At 49.7% G+C, this 15,043-nt stretch overlaps 1 protein-coding gene across 1 annotated transcript in view; it reads left to right on the plus strand.

Moving 5' to 3' along the window:
- Positions 1-8,153: 8,153 nt before the first annotated feature.
- Positions 8,154-15,043, plus strand: part of RTN4R (reticulon 4 receptor) — a 155,698-nt gene continuing 148,808 nt past the window's right edge. The window contains 2 exon segments of the mRNA XM_070951106.1: positions 8,154-8,210; positions 8,212-8,266. Of these exon segments, the coding sequence (XP_070807207.1) occupies positions 8,154-8,210; positions 8,212-8,266 (112 nt within the window).

Consider the following 15,043-nt stretch of genomic DNA (forward strand, 5'->3'; position numbering starts at 1 on the left):
CTGCTGATCACCGGCTGCCAGCAGTTTGGCAGATCGAATCTCACCAGGCTCAAGGTTGACTCAGCCTTCCATCCTTCCGAGGTTGGTAAAATGAGGGTCCAGATTGTTGGGGGCAAGAGGCTGACTCTGTAAACTGCTTAGAGAGGGGCTGCAAAGCATTGTGAAGCGGTATATACGTCTAAGTGCAATTGCTATTCCTTTTCTTTTTCCTTCCTTCCTTCTTTCCTTCCTTCCTCTGCCCACTGCCAGCAATTCGAATCTCACCAGGCTCAAGGTTGACTCAGCCTTCGATTCTTCCAAGATGGGTAAACTGAGGACCCAGATTGTTGGGGGCAAGAGGCTGACTCTGTAAACTGCTTAGAGAGGGGCTGTAAAACATTGTGAAGCGGTATATACGTCTAAGTGCAATTGCTATTCCTTTTCTTTTTCCTTCCTTCCTTCTTTCCTTCCTTCCTCTGCCCACTGCCAGCAGTTCAAATCTCACCAGGTTCAGGGTTGACTCAGCCTTCCATTCTTCCAAGATGGGTAAAATGAGGACCCAGATTGTTGGGGGAAAGAGACTGACTCTATAAACTGCTTAGAGAGGGCTGTAAATCACTGTGAAGAGGTATATAAGTCTAAGTGCTAAGTGTTAAGTGCTAAGTTGGGACTCTTTCAGTCATAAATGTATTAAAATGCAAGAAATGAAAAAAGGAAGAAGGAATGGCCTTGTTTTTAATGGCTAAGGAAGAACAGAACCTGGCCATCACTGACCCTATAATATAAATTAGATTTTGTGGACAACCCTTTAATATGAAGATCGCATTACTGCAGAAGAAGCAGAGTTTTATGACCAATTGAAATTGACAAAATGCATAGGGAAGACGTGCGGCTCGAGATTGGAGGCTGGAATGCCAATGTTGGAAATATGAAGGAAAATGTAATTGGATCGTATGGTTTAGCAAGCCGAAATGTAGCAGGAGACTGAATTACTAATTTCTGCCACTTCAGTGATTTCATAGCTAACAAAACTGTGCCTCTATACATACACAACACCAAATGAATACATAGACATTGAATTGGCTACAGGTAGTCCTCAGGTTATGACCACAATGGAGCCCAATATTTCTGTTGTTAAGTGAGACGTTTGTTAGTTTGTCCCATTTTACGACTTTTCTTGTCACAGTTGTTAAGTGAATCATTGCATTTGTTAAATTAGTAACAACCTGGTTGTTAAGTGAATCTGGGTTCCCCCACTGACTTTGCTTGTCAGAAGGTCGCAAAAGCAGATCAGGTGACTCCGGGACACTGCAACCGTCATAAATGTGAGTCAGTTGTCAAGCATCCAAATGTAAATCAAGTGACCGTGGGGATAGTACAACGGTCTTTAAGTGTGAAAAACGGTCATAAGTTTTTCAATGTTGTTGTAACTATGAATGGTCACTAAATGAACTGTTGTAAGTCAAGACGGCCTGCACTCCTGGGTAAAAGGCAAGAATCTCAGGAAGGAACTTAAAGAGTTTTAGAGAGCTGTTAGATGAGCCAAGAAGCAGCACTGCAGAATCTGTAAAGATAATGACGATGGAAACAGACATGGAAAAACAAGGGAAGTCTTTCAAAAAATATCTGAACTTAGAAGAAGGTTCCAACCGGACAAGTATGTTAAAGGATTCCATGGACATACAGTAATTAAGTCAAGGGAGATCGACTAAAGATGGAAGGAGAACACTGAAATATTGCTCGACAGAGATGTTAATATCCAAGATACCTCCAAACTGTGAAAAACGCTAGTATTAGCAATAGCACTTAAGACTTATAGACCGCTTTACAATGCTTTCACAGCCCCCTCTAAGTGGTTCACAGAGTCAGCCTCTTGCCCCCAACAATCTGGGTCCTCATTTGACCCACCTCGAAAGGACGGAAGGCTGAGTCAACCTTGAGCCTGGTGAACTGAACAATTTGAACTGCCAAATTGCAGGCAGCCGGCAGTCAGCAGAAGTAGCCTGCAGTACTGCACTCTAACCACTGCGCCACCATGGCTCATTAGGTTATAGGAATTGGTGGAATGGCTTTCCTCCAGAAATTATGGGTGTTCCAGCACTGGACGTTTTAAGAGGAGACTGGACAGCCACTTGTCTGGAATGATAGAGGGTCACCTGCCTGGGCAGGGGGTTGGACTAGAAGACCTCCGACTCTCTTATTCTGTTCACTGATGGAATACACACAGAAATGTAGCAAACCATAGTAAACTCTGTCAACCCCAAATCTTCATTTTGACTGAAGAAGTTACTTGGATGAGTAATGAAAGTCTCAAGTCTTAATAAACTTTGGTCCAGTTTGGTCCAGATTTAACATTTTAAGATATGTTTGGCCTGGATGATAGAATCTTCATTCACATGTTGCTTTTTCATTTTGAGGAGAAACCCCCCTGCAGTCTGTATGGCAGCACCCCCCCCCCAGCCTTTTGGGCACCAGGGACCAGTTCCGTGGAGAAAGGTTTTTCTGCAGATGGGGCAAGGTTTTGCATGCTGCCTGCATCCCGTGAATGGGGCTTCATTTTTTTTTTTTTTGTGCGGCCTGGTTGTTGGCATGTTGTGGTGCTAGTCCACAAACTGGGCATTGTGGGCCCTTGTTGTATGGCAAGAGTTGATTCTTTCCTGTCATGGTCCCATCAGAGCCTGAGTCAACACAGAAGGATGAGCCAGACCTGGGGCCGATGGAGGTTGAGAGGGCAGCCTCGTTGGCTTCGGAAGAACACAGGGAGGAGCTGGACGAGGCAGCCCCAGGTCCCTCGGGCTGGGGACAGCTTGCCAGCAGGAAAGAATGGGGGCAGAACAACCGAAAGGGGGGGGGGAGAAAGGGCAGGCAGTGGAGATGAGGACTGACTGAGCTCAGGTGACAAGCAAGGACCACCCCCTCCTGATCCCTGAGCACGGGGAGTGGAGAGGAGGCAGGAACAGCGCAGACCAACTTGACGAATCAGGAGGGTAACGCCCCACCCCTTTTCACAAAGCACATCTGGAGAATGAGATTTAAGGAGATGCTATGGGGAGGGACATTTGTCGGGAACAAACACTGAATTTGTGGAATTTTCTGTGTCGTGGCCGATGTCTGGAATTCGCTGGACTTTTTTTTTTTGTATTGAAAAAGTTTTACAAATACAAATTTTCCCATTCCCCCCCTTCCCTCCCTAACCCTCCCCTCCTCCCATGACTTCCCCAAGGTGAAATCCAAATCCAAATCATATTATATCATAATTTATCGCCCTTCTATTCCCCCCCCCCTGCGTACTATACATTTCTACACAACATTCAACTAAAAGCTATCTGGTACTTCCTAGTTTGATATTTATTCTGCACATAATCTATCCATTTCTTCCACTCCCATGCATAAATCTCTTGAGTCCGGTCTTTTTAGTATGCTGATATCTTCGCCATTTCTGCAAAACTGGCCACCTTCAAAGTCCATTCTTCAATAGTAGGCAAAACATCCCTTTTCCAATACTGACCAATCAGTAACCTAGCTGCTGTCACCATATACAATATCAATTTTGTTTCACCCATTGAAAAACCCTTAACTATGCCCAATAAAAACAATTGAGGAGAAAATTGGAGTTTTTCCTTCAGAACATTTTGCATAACCCACCAAATTTTTATCCAGAAAGCCTTCACTTTCTTGCAAGTCCACCATATATGATAATATGTAGCATCCAAACAATCACATCTCCAACATTTTGGTTGAACATTAGGATACATGCACGACAATTTCTTAGGATCTAAATGTCACCTATAAAACATTTTATAAAAATTTTCCCTCAAATTCTGTGACTGCGTAAATTTAATATTCTGAACCCATATTTTTTCCCACGTTTCCATCATAACTGGTTCTGCAAAATTTTGTGCCCATTTTATCATACAATCTTTAACCAATTCGTTTTCTGAGTCTCTTTCTAACAAAACATTATGAACTCTCTTGATATGCATTGGGCCTCTATCTTTTATCTGTCTAACCAATTCTTCTTCATGCAACATTAAGCCAGTTTTTTGATCTTCTCTCCATCTCAGTTGAAGTTGATTATACTGTAACCAAGTTAGATTAATCCCTTCTTCCAACAATGTGTTTAATGTCTTTAATTGCCATCTGCCCCTATCCTTAAAAAGTACTTCTTTGTATAACCCCCCCCCCCGAGTGACTTTATATTTCTATTTCCATATGATATGACCAAGATCCAACCACAACGGTATTTTATAATCCCATTTGAACCGGTGCTTCTCCATACTCTCATCAAGGAGTTTCTAAGCATATGACTGTTGAATACTTTATCCACTTTATTTTCATGGAATTCGCTGGACTTCTTGCCTAGTTTCTTTCCTTCGTGGAACTCCTTGCCTTGTTCTCTTGCCTCGTTGGATTTCTTGCCTGGAAGCCATTGTGCTAACAGCATTTTGCTGGACTACTTGCAGCCAGAGGCTGCTGTGTGTATGTGTGTGTCTGTGAGCGCTTTGCTCCCATAAACGTGGGAGATTTTGTGGGAAAGTTGGTGCAATAAAGGGGAGTTTGAACTATCAGCTGACTGTGTTGCCTCTGTGCGTTGCCCCTGGGTCATCACATTTCCAATGACTCTGACTTTTTGCCTGCCCAAATCTTCATTTTGTCTCAAGAAGTTACCTAGATGAGTAACAAAATGTCTGTTTTAATGAACTTTGGTCCAATTGCCATGATTTAGCCTTTTGAGATACACAATAAACGTTCTAACCAAGCTATGGAGAATGACACAATGATTGGAAGAAGTAAATCTACTCCCCAATACTAAATAGAGTGTACGAACTATTAATGAGCCACAGTGGCACAGTGGTTAGAGTGCAGGCCTACTTCTGCTGACTGCCGGCTGCCTGCAACTTGGCAGTTCAAATCTCACCAGGCTTGAGGTTGACTCAGCCTTCCATCCTTCAGAGGTCAGTAAATGAGGGCCCAAACTGTTGGAGCCAATACGCTGACTCTGTAAAGTGCTTAGAGAGGTCTGTAAAAACACTGTGAAGCAATATATAAGTGGTATTGCTATTCCTATTGTACAACACCCTTAATTTCAAAATAATGTTCAGAGATTAGAGTTAGTCAATAAATAAGGCTGAGGAATATGAAACATTATTGATGGCACATACTAGGCAATAGAAAAAACTGGAAACTACACAGAGCAAGTCAGTATGTGTTTCATTGATTGTAGAAGAACCTCTGATTATGTCTGCCAAGTAGTGAAATGAGAAACATGACAATCCTAGAATATTATTCTCAATGTCCTCGTTAGAAACTGTCACAAGGTGTGGATCAGTGGCTCCTAGCAGAAATGTATGTCCTGATAACTAAATCCATGGACCCCTCCATCTTCAGTGGTGGAATCTCCAAAAATCCAAATTCTTGGAGACCCCAAAGTGTTCCTGTTTTACTCCTCACAGCTGCTGCCAGAGGAGTCGATCTGCTAAGGCAACAGGAGGCAGGAAAAGCTGTTTGTCCTAAGCCTTAAGCTTAAAGTGCTGGCTAAATTTTAAAGAATTGCTATTTTAAATGGTTCAAATTAAGCCCCTCTGTTACCCTAATACCATCTGGAAAACATTTTTTTTTTTTTTTGAGCTTGAAGCTCAGCAGTGCTGGCCCTTGGACAGAAAGACCAACAGCTGAAGAATCACCAGGCAAGTTGAAATAATTTCAATAGACAAGCAGCATTTTGTTATGCTGGCAGGAAAACTCCATGGATGCGTCTAACTTAGCAGTACATTGAAAGGATTCAATAGAGGGAAAAAAGTGACAAGCTGAGCTCCATTTTAACGGGTCTTTCCTTGGCTTTCACGCACCTTTTACTTTTATTTTTTTCAACCCACCCAAATGTTGGAAACACGCAACGTAGAGCTCTAGGGTCCATTGGTGTCAGCAGGGGTACCCTGACAAGTGAACGCAATCAGGCACAATTTGCTCTTGGTTGAGAAGTCAGAAAGTGTTAGATTGACAGCGGGCCACAAGCCCCACCCCCAATCCCAATGGTCCAAATGGTAGAGCGATTCAAGTGAGCATCCTTGCGTATGTGAGAAGAGCTTCTTCTACGGGGCCAGAAGGTGTCCCAGAACTGAGCCATAGGGTCATAGGTCATAGTCTGGGGCCTCCAAGTCTGGAATGGTTCTCACCCCTACCTGCAGCTCTGCAAAGGTCAATCAATCAGAATATCTTCTAGTCCAACCCCCTGCTCAAGCAGGAGACCTTATGCTATTTCAGACAAGAGATTGGCTATATCCAATCTCTTCTGGAAAACCTCCAGTGATGAAGCACTCCACAACTTCTGAAGGCAACTTCTGTTCTTCTGGTTAATTGTCCTCACTGTTAGGAAGTTTCTCCTTAATTCCAGGTTGCTTCTCTCCTTGACTAGTTTCCATCCATTGTTTCTCATCTTGCCTTCTGGTGCTTTGGAAAATAAGTTGACCCCCTCTTCTTTATGGCAGCCCCTCAAATACTAGAATACTATCATTTCACCCTTAGTCCTTCTTTTCTCTAGATTAACCAAACCCAATTCCTGCAGTCCTTCTTCATGTGTTTTTGTGTCTCCAGGCCTTTAATCATCTTAATTGCTCTTCTCTGCACTTTTTTCCATAGTCTCAACATCTTTTTTGTAATGTGGTGACCAAAATGGATGCAGTATTCCAGGTCTGGCCTTACTAAGGCTGTATAAAGTGGTAGTAATACTGTACATGATTTTGATTCTCTGTTTGTTTATACAACCAAGGATGGTGTTAGCTTTTTTGGCTGCTGCCACACACAGCTGGCTCCTGTTTAAGCGGTGGTCCACCAGGACTTCAAGATCCCTCTCACAGTTACCGTTTTTGAGCCACGTTTCACCTAATTTATATCTTTGTAGAATTCACCGGAGTTGGTTAAACTCCCTTCGCCACTCGCCTCGGGACGGCCAGGCCCCTAACTAGGGGTTTCGCCCAGCCAGCCCCGCTGTATTGATCGGGAAGGACGGGCCCGCCATCCGCGGGTGGGTCCAGCCAGGGCCCGCCGGGCCTCCAGAGTCGTCAGGAGGGGCGGCGGGTTGGCGGCCCCTCGACGCACCGGGATGGCGGCCGAGAGAAGGAGCAGGGAAAGCGGCTAGAGCCGAGCGCGGCAGCGACCATGGAGCGACTCCCTCAGGCGCCGCGCCCAGGCCAGGCCGGGAACCGGCCGCTAGCAACGAAGCGCCCGCGGGGTAAGGCGCGGGGCAGGGGGGAGAAGCTGTGGAAAATCTCCTCATGGCCAAGAGCGCCCGGCTGGTGAGCGCTCTACAGAGCTCCGGGAGCGGCTCTCCCCTTTGGGGGGCGCCTTCCTCGGCGGCCTTGAGGTGGCTCCGTCCCTCAGGTAATGAGCGCCGCCCGGAGAGGAGCAGTCCGGAGCGGGCAGCAGCCTATCCTCCGTCCGAGCGCGGCCCGCCTTCCTCGCCGGGAGGGCGTCGTCGCCCCTTCGGCGAGTCCCCCTGAGGCCGCCTCGCCCCCGCCGCTCTCCTTCCTTAGGCAGCCCCGTCAGCCGCGGCTGTGGCGCCCAGTAGGCTCGGCTCCTTCCCTCGCTCGAGCGGCTCAACCTGCCGCGGGGCTCAACGCTCGCCAGCTCCGCCCCGGGCGAGGCCGAGCGTGGCCGCAGCGAGCGGCTCTTCATCCGCTGCTCCGGGCGCTTCCCCGGCTGAGCGCGCGGCGGCTGCGGCCCCTCCTCTCCTCCGCCTCCCCCCCCCCCGCCAGTAAATTCCGATCTAGGCCGAGCCGTCTCCCTCCCACCACGTGATCCCATCCGGCGTCCTACACTTTCGGCTCGCTCGCTCGGCGCGGCGCGGCGCACCTCGGCTCTCCAAGCAGGGACCCCCGGCGCCCCGCCTTCCGGACGCGGCGGCAGCGAAGCGAAGGGAAGCGAAGGGGAGGGCGGGGGTCGGAACGCGTCGCCCGGGGCTGGGAGCCGCGCGGGGGAGGCGGCCCGGATCGGTGTCCTCGCCGCCGGGAAGGAACCCAAGAGCCGCTCGCCCCCATCCGTCCCGTTCCCTGCGCCTGGATGCTGGCTCCGGCCGCCGGACTGCTGCGCCTCGCTCGCTCGAGGAGCCGGGCGGCCCTCCGCGGAGACGCCGGCAGAGGCTGCCCCTGGCTGGCCGCGCCCGCTCGGAAGTTCGCATGAGGCTCCGCGGCGCCTGCCCGCCGCCGCCGCGCCCCTCCGGGGAAGGATTGCTGCCCCCCCGAGACGTGCCTTGCCCGAGCGCCTAAGATGAAGAGGGCCATCGCCAAAGGTAGGCAAGAGGGCGCCCGCCGGAGGGAGGGAGGGAGGCAGCCCCGGGCTCGGCGCGGCAGAAGTTCCGCCTGGCAAGTTTGGTGCGCGCGGGGGGCTCAAGCCGGAGAGGGGACGGGGGGGGGGAGGCGGGCGAGGCCGTCCGATCCCGGACCCCCCCCCCCGGGAGAGATGCGCTTGGACGCAGAGTTGCGCGGCCGAAGCGGCTCCCGCGCGGCTCAGGCAAGGGTGGCAGGGAAGCCGCTGCGCGGAGCCAGGCGTTGCGGAAGAGGAGCAGCCGCGGGGTCTGTGTCGGGGAGAGGGGAGGGCGGGGAACACGATTGAGGGGTCGCTTCTGCCCCTTGGGCTTTGCCGAGGAGGGGGCTTCGGTGGGAACTCCGGGCCTGCTTTGCGGGTGGCCGGACAGCCCCAGAGGGCCGTGGGGAGGGGGGCGTTTCTCTCTCTGCCCCCCCCCCCGCCCAGGCTGGAGGCGAAGGCGTCGAGAGGCTGGGCGGGCGGGCTCTTCTTTCCAGCCCGAAAAGCGCCGCAGCGGTTGATTTCTAGGCAGGACCCCCTCCCCTTCTTTTCTCTCCCCTCCCCCCCACGTGCAGGGTCTCCACCTCGGGAGCGCCCTGGAGGCAGGCCTCGGGCTTCCCTGAAAGCCCCCCTCCACCCTTGTTGGCTTTCGCCTCTTTTCCCGGTGGCCTTTTGGGGGGGGGCGTCTGCAGCTCCGGCAGGTGTCTGCAGAGGTTGAGATGCTGGGCGAGGATGGGGGGCTGTTCTCTCCCCTTCCCCTGGCCAGCCCCCCTTCCTCCTGGGCCTTTCCTGTGGAGCCTGGAAGGGGGGGGAGCGGAGTCCTTCTTGCCACCGGCAAGCGGCGATCCCTGCGGAAGGCTCGGTCTTGTGGAGGGGGGGATTCCTCTTGACAACCGGTGTCCCCCCCCCTTCTGCTGACAGCCGGACTGATATTAGTCAATGGAGGTTTTGCAAAGCTTTTTGTTCAGTGGCAAGAGAAGATTGCGGCGGCCCGGGCAAGGGAGGAGCCCCCTCCCCACTTCGAGGGCAGGCATTTAACCCCCCCCCCTACACACCCAGGACCCCTCCCCTGCAGAACAGGGCCAAATAGCCTGGCCACTGAAACGCCATAGATAAGAAAGAGTTGGCCAAAGTTTCCAGTGATTTATTTCAAAGGGCAGGACACAAGCTGACGTTCCCAGCTGGGGAACCGAAGGGGAAAAAAAAAAAGGAGGAAAGTGTTTTACGATTAGAGGAGAGCGAGTATTCCCCCCTCCCCCCCCAGGTTAAAGGAATTATCTTGCTCGGTCGCACTTTTTATTGCTCATTGCAACGACGGGTAGCGATGACCTCCAGCAGGTTGGGGTTCCCTGCGGTTAGAGGGTTTCTTCGGATCAAAGCGGCCGGCGGAGGTGTGTGCTGGTGTGTGAACCGCTGGCCTTCCAGCCGCTTGGAGCTCAGACTTACCCATTTGAAAAGAGGGGTGGGGGTGGGGGGGTGGATGGCCCTGAAAAGTGGGGTGGAGTTTGGGGAGGAAAAGGTGGAGGCATCCAGAGGCAAACCAGGTGGCATTCCTGTGAAAAGGCAGAAATGGATCCGCTTTGAAGCTACATCTCCTCCTCCTCTTGATCTTCATCCTTCATCGTCAATGAAAAGATATCCCTTCATCCTCCTCCTCCTCCTCCTTCCTCCTTCTCCTCTCCTCCTCCTCCTCCTCCTCCTCCTCCTTCTCCTTCTCCTTCTCCTTCTCCTTCTCCTTCTCCTTCTCTTCCTCCTCCTCCTCCTTCTTTCTCTCTCCTCCTCATTCTTTTTCTTCTCCTCCCCTCCTCTTCTCCTCCTCCTCCCTCCTTCTTTCTCCTCTTCCTCATTCTTTCTCCTCCTCCTCCTTCTCTCCTCTTCCTCCTTCTCTTCTCCTTCTCCTTCTCTTCCTCCTCCTCCTCCCTCCTCCTCCCTCCTCCTTTCTCCTCCTCCTCCTCCTCATTATTCTTCTTCCTCTTCTTCTTCTTCTTCTTCTTCTCCTCCTCCTCCTCCTCCTCCTCCTCCTCCTCCTCCTCCTCCTCCTCCTCCTCCTCCTCCTGTTACTTTTCTCAGCTTCATGTAAAATATGCGTTAGTCAATAGTGCTAAACTGGATTAAGGGCTGGAGGGGGGGGGAATTTCATGGAAAGTGAGCAAATATTGTGTAGGCTGGGAATTGCTTTCGTTCCACCTTTCCCCCCCCCTTTTTTTTTTCATGGTGCTCTGGGTAAAATCCAGCTGGGAAGGCTGCTGCGGGGGTCTTAGAGGAGAGCCTGCCGGGGCTGGGGGCAGGGTGGGGGGGGGGAAGGCAGGCCAGAGCTCTTCCAAGTGAGCGGGTGGGATTTATTGATCGCATCCTTGGGTCGGGGACCCCTGGGGCAGGTGGACAGACTGGGCGGCTGATGGGGGGTATCCTTTGGGAGGGGGGCAAAGGGAGGGCAAGGGGATGGGGGAAAGGGAAAGCGCCATTCCAAGGGTACCACCTAGTGGCAATTCTCTCAGGGAGCCAGGAAGGAAGCAAAAAAAAGCTGTACAACAGGCAGCCCTCCAGACAGAGGACTTCCCTAAGACTGGGGGGGGGGGCTGGTTGAATTGAAGTTCCCACCTGGATTTACGCCCTGGATTTATTTCCCCCCCCCCCTCTCTTATTACGTTGGGAAGATTCTGTGTATCTTAATGGATATTATTGGCTGCATGGATATTATTGGCTGCTTCTCTCACTCTCCTAGGCTGCTTTACAGGGAGACATTCATTCTCTCCCTCCCTCCCTCCCTCTCTCTCCCTCTCTCTCTCTCACACACACACCTTCTTTCTTTCTCTTTCTCATTCTCTCTGTCTCCCTCCTTCTTTTCCCCTCCCACCTCTCTCCCTCCCTTTCTCTCTCCCCCCTTTCCCTCCCTCCCTCCCTTCCTTTCTCTCTCTCCCCCTCTCTCTTCCCCTCCTTCTCTCTCCCCCCTCGCTCTCCCTCCTTTTCTCTTTCCCCTTCTCTCTCTCCCTCCCCTCCTTCTCTCTCTTCCTCCCTTTATCTCTCTCCCTCCCTCTTTCTCCCTCTCCCTCTCTCCCTCCCTTTCTCTACCGCCTCTCTCTCCCCCTCCCCCTCTCTCCCCCCTCCCTTTCCCCCTCTCCCTCCCCCTCTCCTCTCTCCCTCCCCCTCTCCTTCTCTTTTTCTTCTTCATCCTCCCTCTGTCACCCCCCTTCCCTCTCTCCTTCCTCCCTCTCCCGTGTGGTTGATGGTTATGGATATGACTTCAATGCAGCAGAGAAACCAAAGAGCTCCTTATTTGCTTGCAGCAGAAATATCTCAGGGTGCCTTCAAAGCACTTTAGATAGATTTTGCCTCTTTCAGTTTCCTGGGCTAAATTAACTGGTCAATTAATGGGAAATCTTTAGGACTATGTGAAAAAAAAATCTAATTAAATGAGAGCATGGAGAATATTGGGCTCCAAAGGCTTAGAATCCTGGGATCGTTTGATTCATTCGTCCTGGCTGCTGACAATTTGCTTGCCTTAAACCCCTCAGAAAAGTTCTCTTGGGAACAGAAAATTGTGTGGATATGTATTCTGCCCCCCTCCGTTAGCTGGTGAAAGGACCAGGGGCCTGCAAAAGATTGTGTGTTGCATCTCATGGGGAGAGCGTCATAGCCGTCAGTTCAGCCCTTCCTTCCTTCCTTCCTTCCTTCCTTCCTTCCTTCCTTCCTTCCTTCCTTCCTTCCCTTCCTCCCTCCCTCCCTCCCTCCCTCCCTCCCTCCCTCCTTTCCTTTCCTTTCCTTTCCTTTCCTTTCCTTTCCTTTCCTTTCCTTTCCTTTCCTTTCCTTTCCTTTCCTTTCCTTTCCTTTCCTTTCCTTTCCTTTCCTTCCCTTCCCTTCCCTTCCCTTCCCTTCCCTTCCCTTCCCTTCCCTTCCCTTTCCTGGAATCCTTCCTTTCTCCCTTCCTCCCTCCCTGTCCCTTTTCTTTCCGTCTTTCCTTCTGTCTTCCCTCCTTCCCAAATAAAAAACACTCTCCTGGTGGCAGAAGCAAGGGAAAGGAATTGGGCATCCCTCTATCAGAAAGGAGGCTGCTGTGTTTGTCTATGAATGTGAGAGTACGAAATCCGCTATAAACTACCCAGAAAATCATTTCAGCAAAGGAATGTATTAATCTCCATAATATATATATATATATATATATATATAAACAGTATGCAGTGCCACAGAAAGTTGCTCATTATTATTATAATAGAAATGTCTAATCAGTCTTTAAAACCCACACACAGGAGGGGAAGGAGAATCCGCTCCCCCACCCCCACCCGGTGTAAGGGATAATCCAATTGTTGTGTAGGTTTCTAGGGCATGATGAAAAATCCCTACGCAGAATATGAGATCTTCAAGCCAGGAGATGCAGAGCTTACACCAGGTGCTGAGGCACGCACCTTCAGGGCCCATTATCTGTTCAGGTGCGCAGAAGAGTTGCCATTGGCTGATCCGAGCGAGCTTTGAAGCCAGAGGAACACAGTATTGGGTGGGACAGGAGCTGGGTGGTTGGGAGACGTGGCAGTGGGGAGTCAATAACCGAAAGGTGTGACCACTGCCTCTTTTTTACACACCACACCTGTAAAAAAGGGCAGCAGCTTTGATTTCACAGTAGTGCCTAACAATGTTTCTGCCTCTGCTGCAGAGGTTGCTAATATTAGATTAATATTAACAGAGTTGGAAGGGTCATCTAGTCCAACCCCCTGCCCAAGCAGGAGTTCTTACACCATTTTTGAGAGGTGACAGCCCAGTCTCTTCTTCAAAGCGTCCAGTGATGAAGCTCCCACAACTTCCGAAGGCAACTTCTGTTCCATGGGTTGATTGCTCTCACTGTCAGAAAATTCCTCCTTATTTCCAGGTTGAATCTCTCCTTGTTCAGTCTCCATCCATTATTCCTTCTCTGGCCTTCGGGTGCTTTAGGGAATAGCTTGACCTTCTCCTCTCTGCGGCAGCCCCTCAAATATTGGGAGACTGCTATCACGGCTCCCCTGGTCCTTCTCTTCACTAGACTAGCCAGGCCCGGTTCCTGCAACCATTCATCATATATTTTAGTTTCCAGGCCTTCGATAGATTCAGATTAACAGAGTTGAAAGGGCTCTTGTAGGTCATCTAGTCCAACCCCCTGCCCAAGCAGGAGACCCACCCTACACCATTTCTGACAGAAGGAAGTCCAGTCTCTTCTTGAAAGCTTCCAGTGATGAAGCTCCCACAACTTCCGAAGGCAACTTCTGTTCCATGGGTTGACTGTTCTCACTTATTAAAGTGAGAAGCTCAGTTTTCATTCCAGAGTGACAAATGGTGTACCAAGAACAAAGATCTACTACAGGTTTTCTCAATCTTAGCAACTTTTAAGAAGTGTGGATTTCAATTCCCAGAATTCCCCGGGCAGCATGAATTCTCCTGGAGTTGAAGTTCACAGATCTTAAATTTGCTATGTTTCGATGAACTCGTCCTTACAGTAGGAGAGAAATATTTATGGGTGAACAATATCTTTCTTTTTGAAAATAAAAAAGAACTGAATTTATCTATTAGGCACGCGTAACCGCGCATACCTTCCCTCTCCCTTGTTTGAATAACCTATTCTACAGTTTTGTGCAGTAGTAAAAACATAAGAATGGATTATTCTTTAATAAGGAAAATTATATCAGCTTAATTTAACAGGCCGCAGAATCTTGTTTTCTTGGTATAAATTGAATGCCCTTTTCTTTGATGGTGTATAATTGCCATCAAGTGCATAGAGCTTTTTTTCCATTCCTGTTCCAGATGAGAAAGAAGTAAAAGTTAAATCGGCCATTAGGTGTACTTTATGTGAGCTTGGGGGGGGGTGGTTCTTGCAAGGAGTGGGGGGGAATCAGAAAGCCAGGTTGCTTTTCCCATGTGCCCCCACTGCTTTTTTTTTTTTTTTTAATTTGATTTATATGCCGCCCTTCTCCGGAGACTCAACGCTTACAATGCGTTAAGCAATAGCCTTCATCCTTTTGTATATTTATACAAAGTCAGCTTATTGCCCCCACAATCTGGGTCCTCATTTCACCTACCTTAGAAAGGATGGAAGGCTGAGTCAACCTTGAGCCTGGCGAGATTCGAACCTGCAGTAATTGCAGGCAGCTGGTCTTAATAACAGGGTGCTTTAGACAACTGTACTACCAAGGCTTTTACTTCTCAAAGTATCAATCGATCAGAATAGAGCTGTAAGGGACCTTGGAGGACTTCTATTCCAGGGGTCTCCAACGTTGGCAACTTTAAGACTTGTGGACTTCAACTCCCAAAGCTTTGCTGGCTGAGGAACTCTGGGAGTTGAAGTCCACAAGTCTTAAAGTTGCCAAGGTTGGAGACCCCTGTTCTAGTCCAACCCACTCCCTCTCAAGCAGGAGACCCCGTACTATTTCAGACAAATGGTTGTCCAATCTCTTCTTAAAAACCTCCAGTGATGAATTTCCTCAAATATCCAGAGAGAAAAAAAAATTGCAGACTACAGGAACCATTTGCACCACTCAGGTGACCCAGATAAACCTCCAAGTGGCCTCAACGACCCTCTCAAAGGATGCAAAGGACCAGCTGCCTGCAAGGAGGATAAATCCTTCCATTCCCAACCATCCAAGTCAGAGCTGAAGAAGCTTCTTGGATGAGAAGCGAAATGTCTTCAAAGGAAAAAACACAAGAAAGTTCGAAAGTCCAGTTGCCTCCTAAAAAAGCACCTTTGGGACAACCATGACCTGGATGATTTAGAATCTCTATAGACCTCCAGTGATGAAGCACC

The sequence above is a fragment of the Pituophis catenifer genome, unplaced genomic scaffold, assembly GCF_029215685.1.
Source record: "Pituophis catenifer annectens isolate HBS135680 unplaced genomic scaffold, rPitCat1.0.hap2 SCAF_10, whole genome shotgun sequence".
Lineage (NCBI taxonomy): Eukaryota > Metazoa > Chordata > Lepidosauria > Squamata > Colubridae > Pituophis > Pituophis catenifer.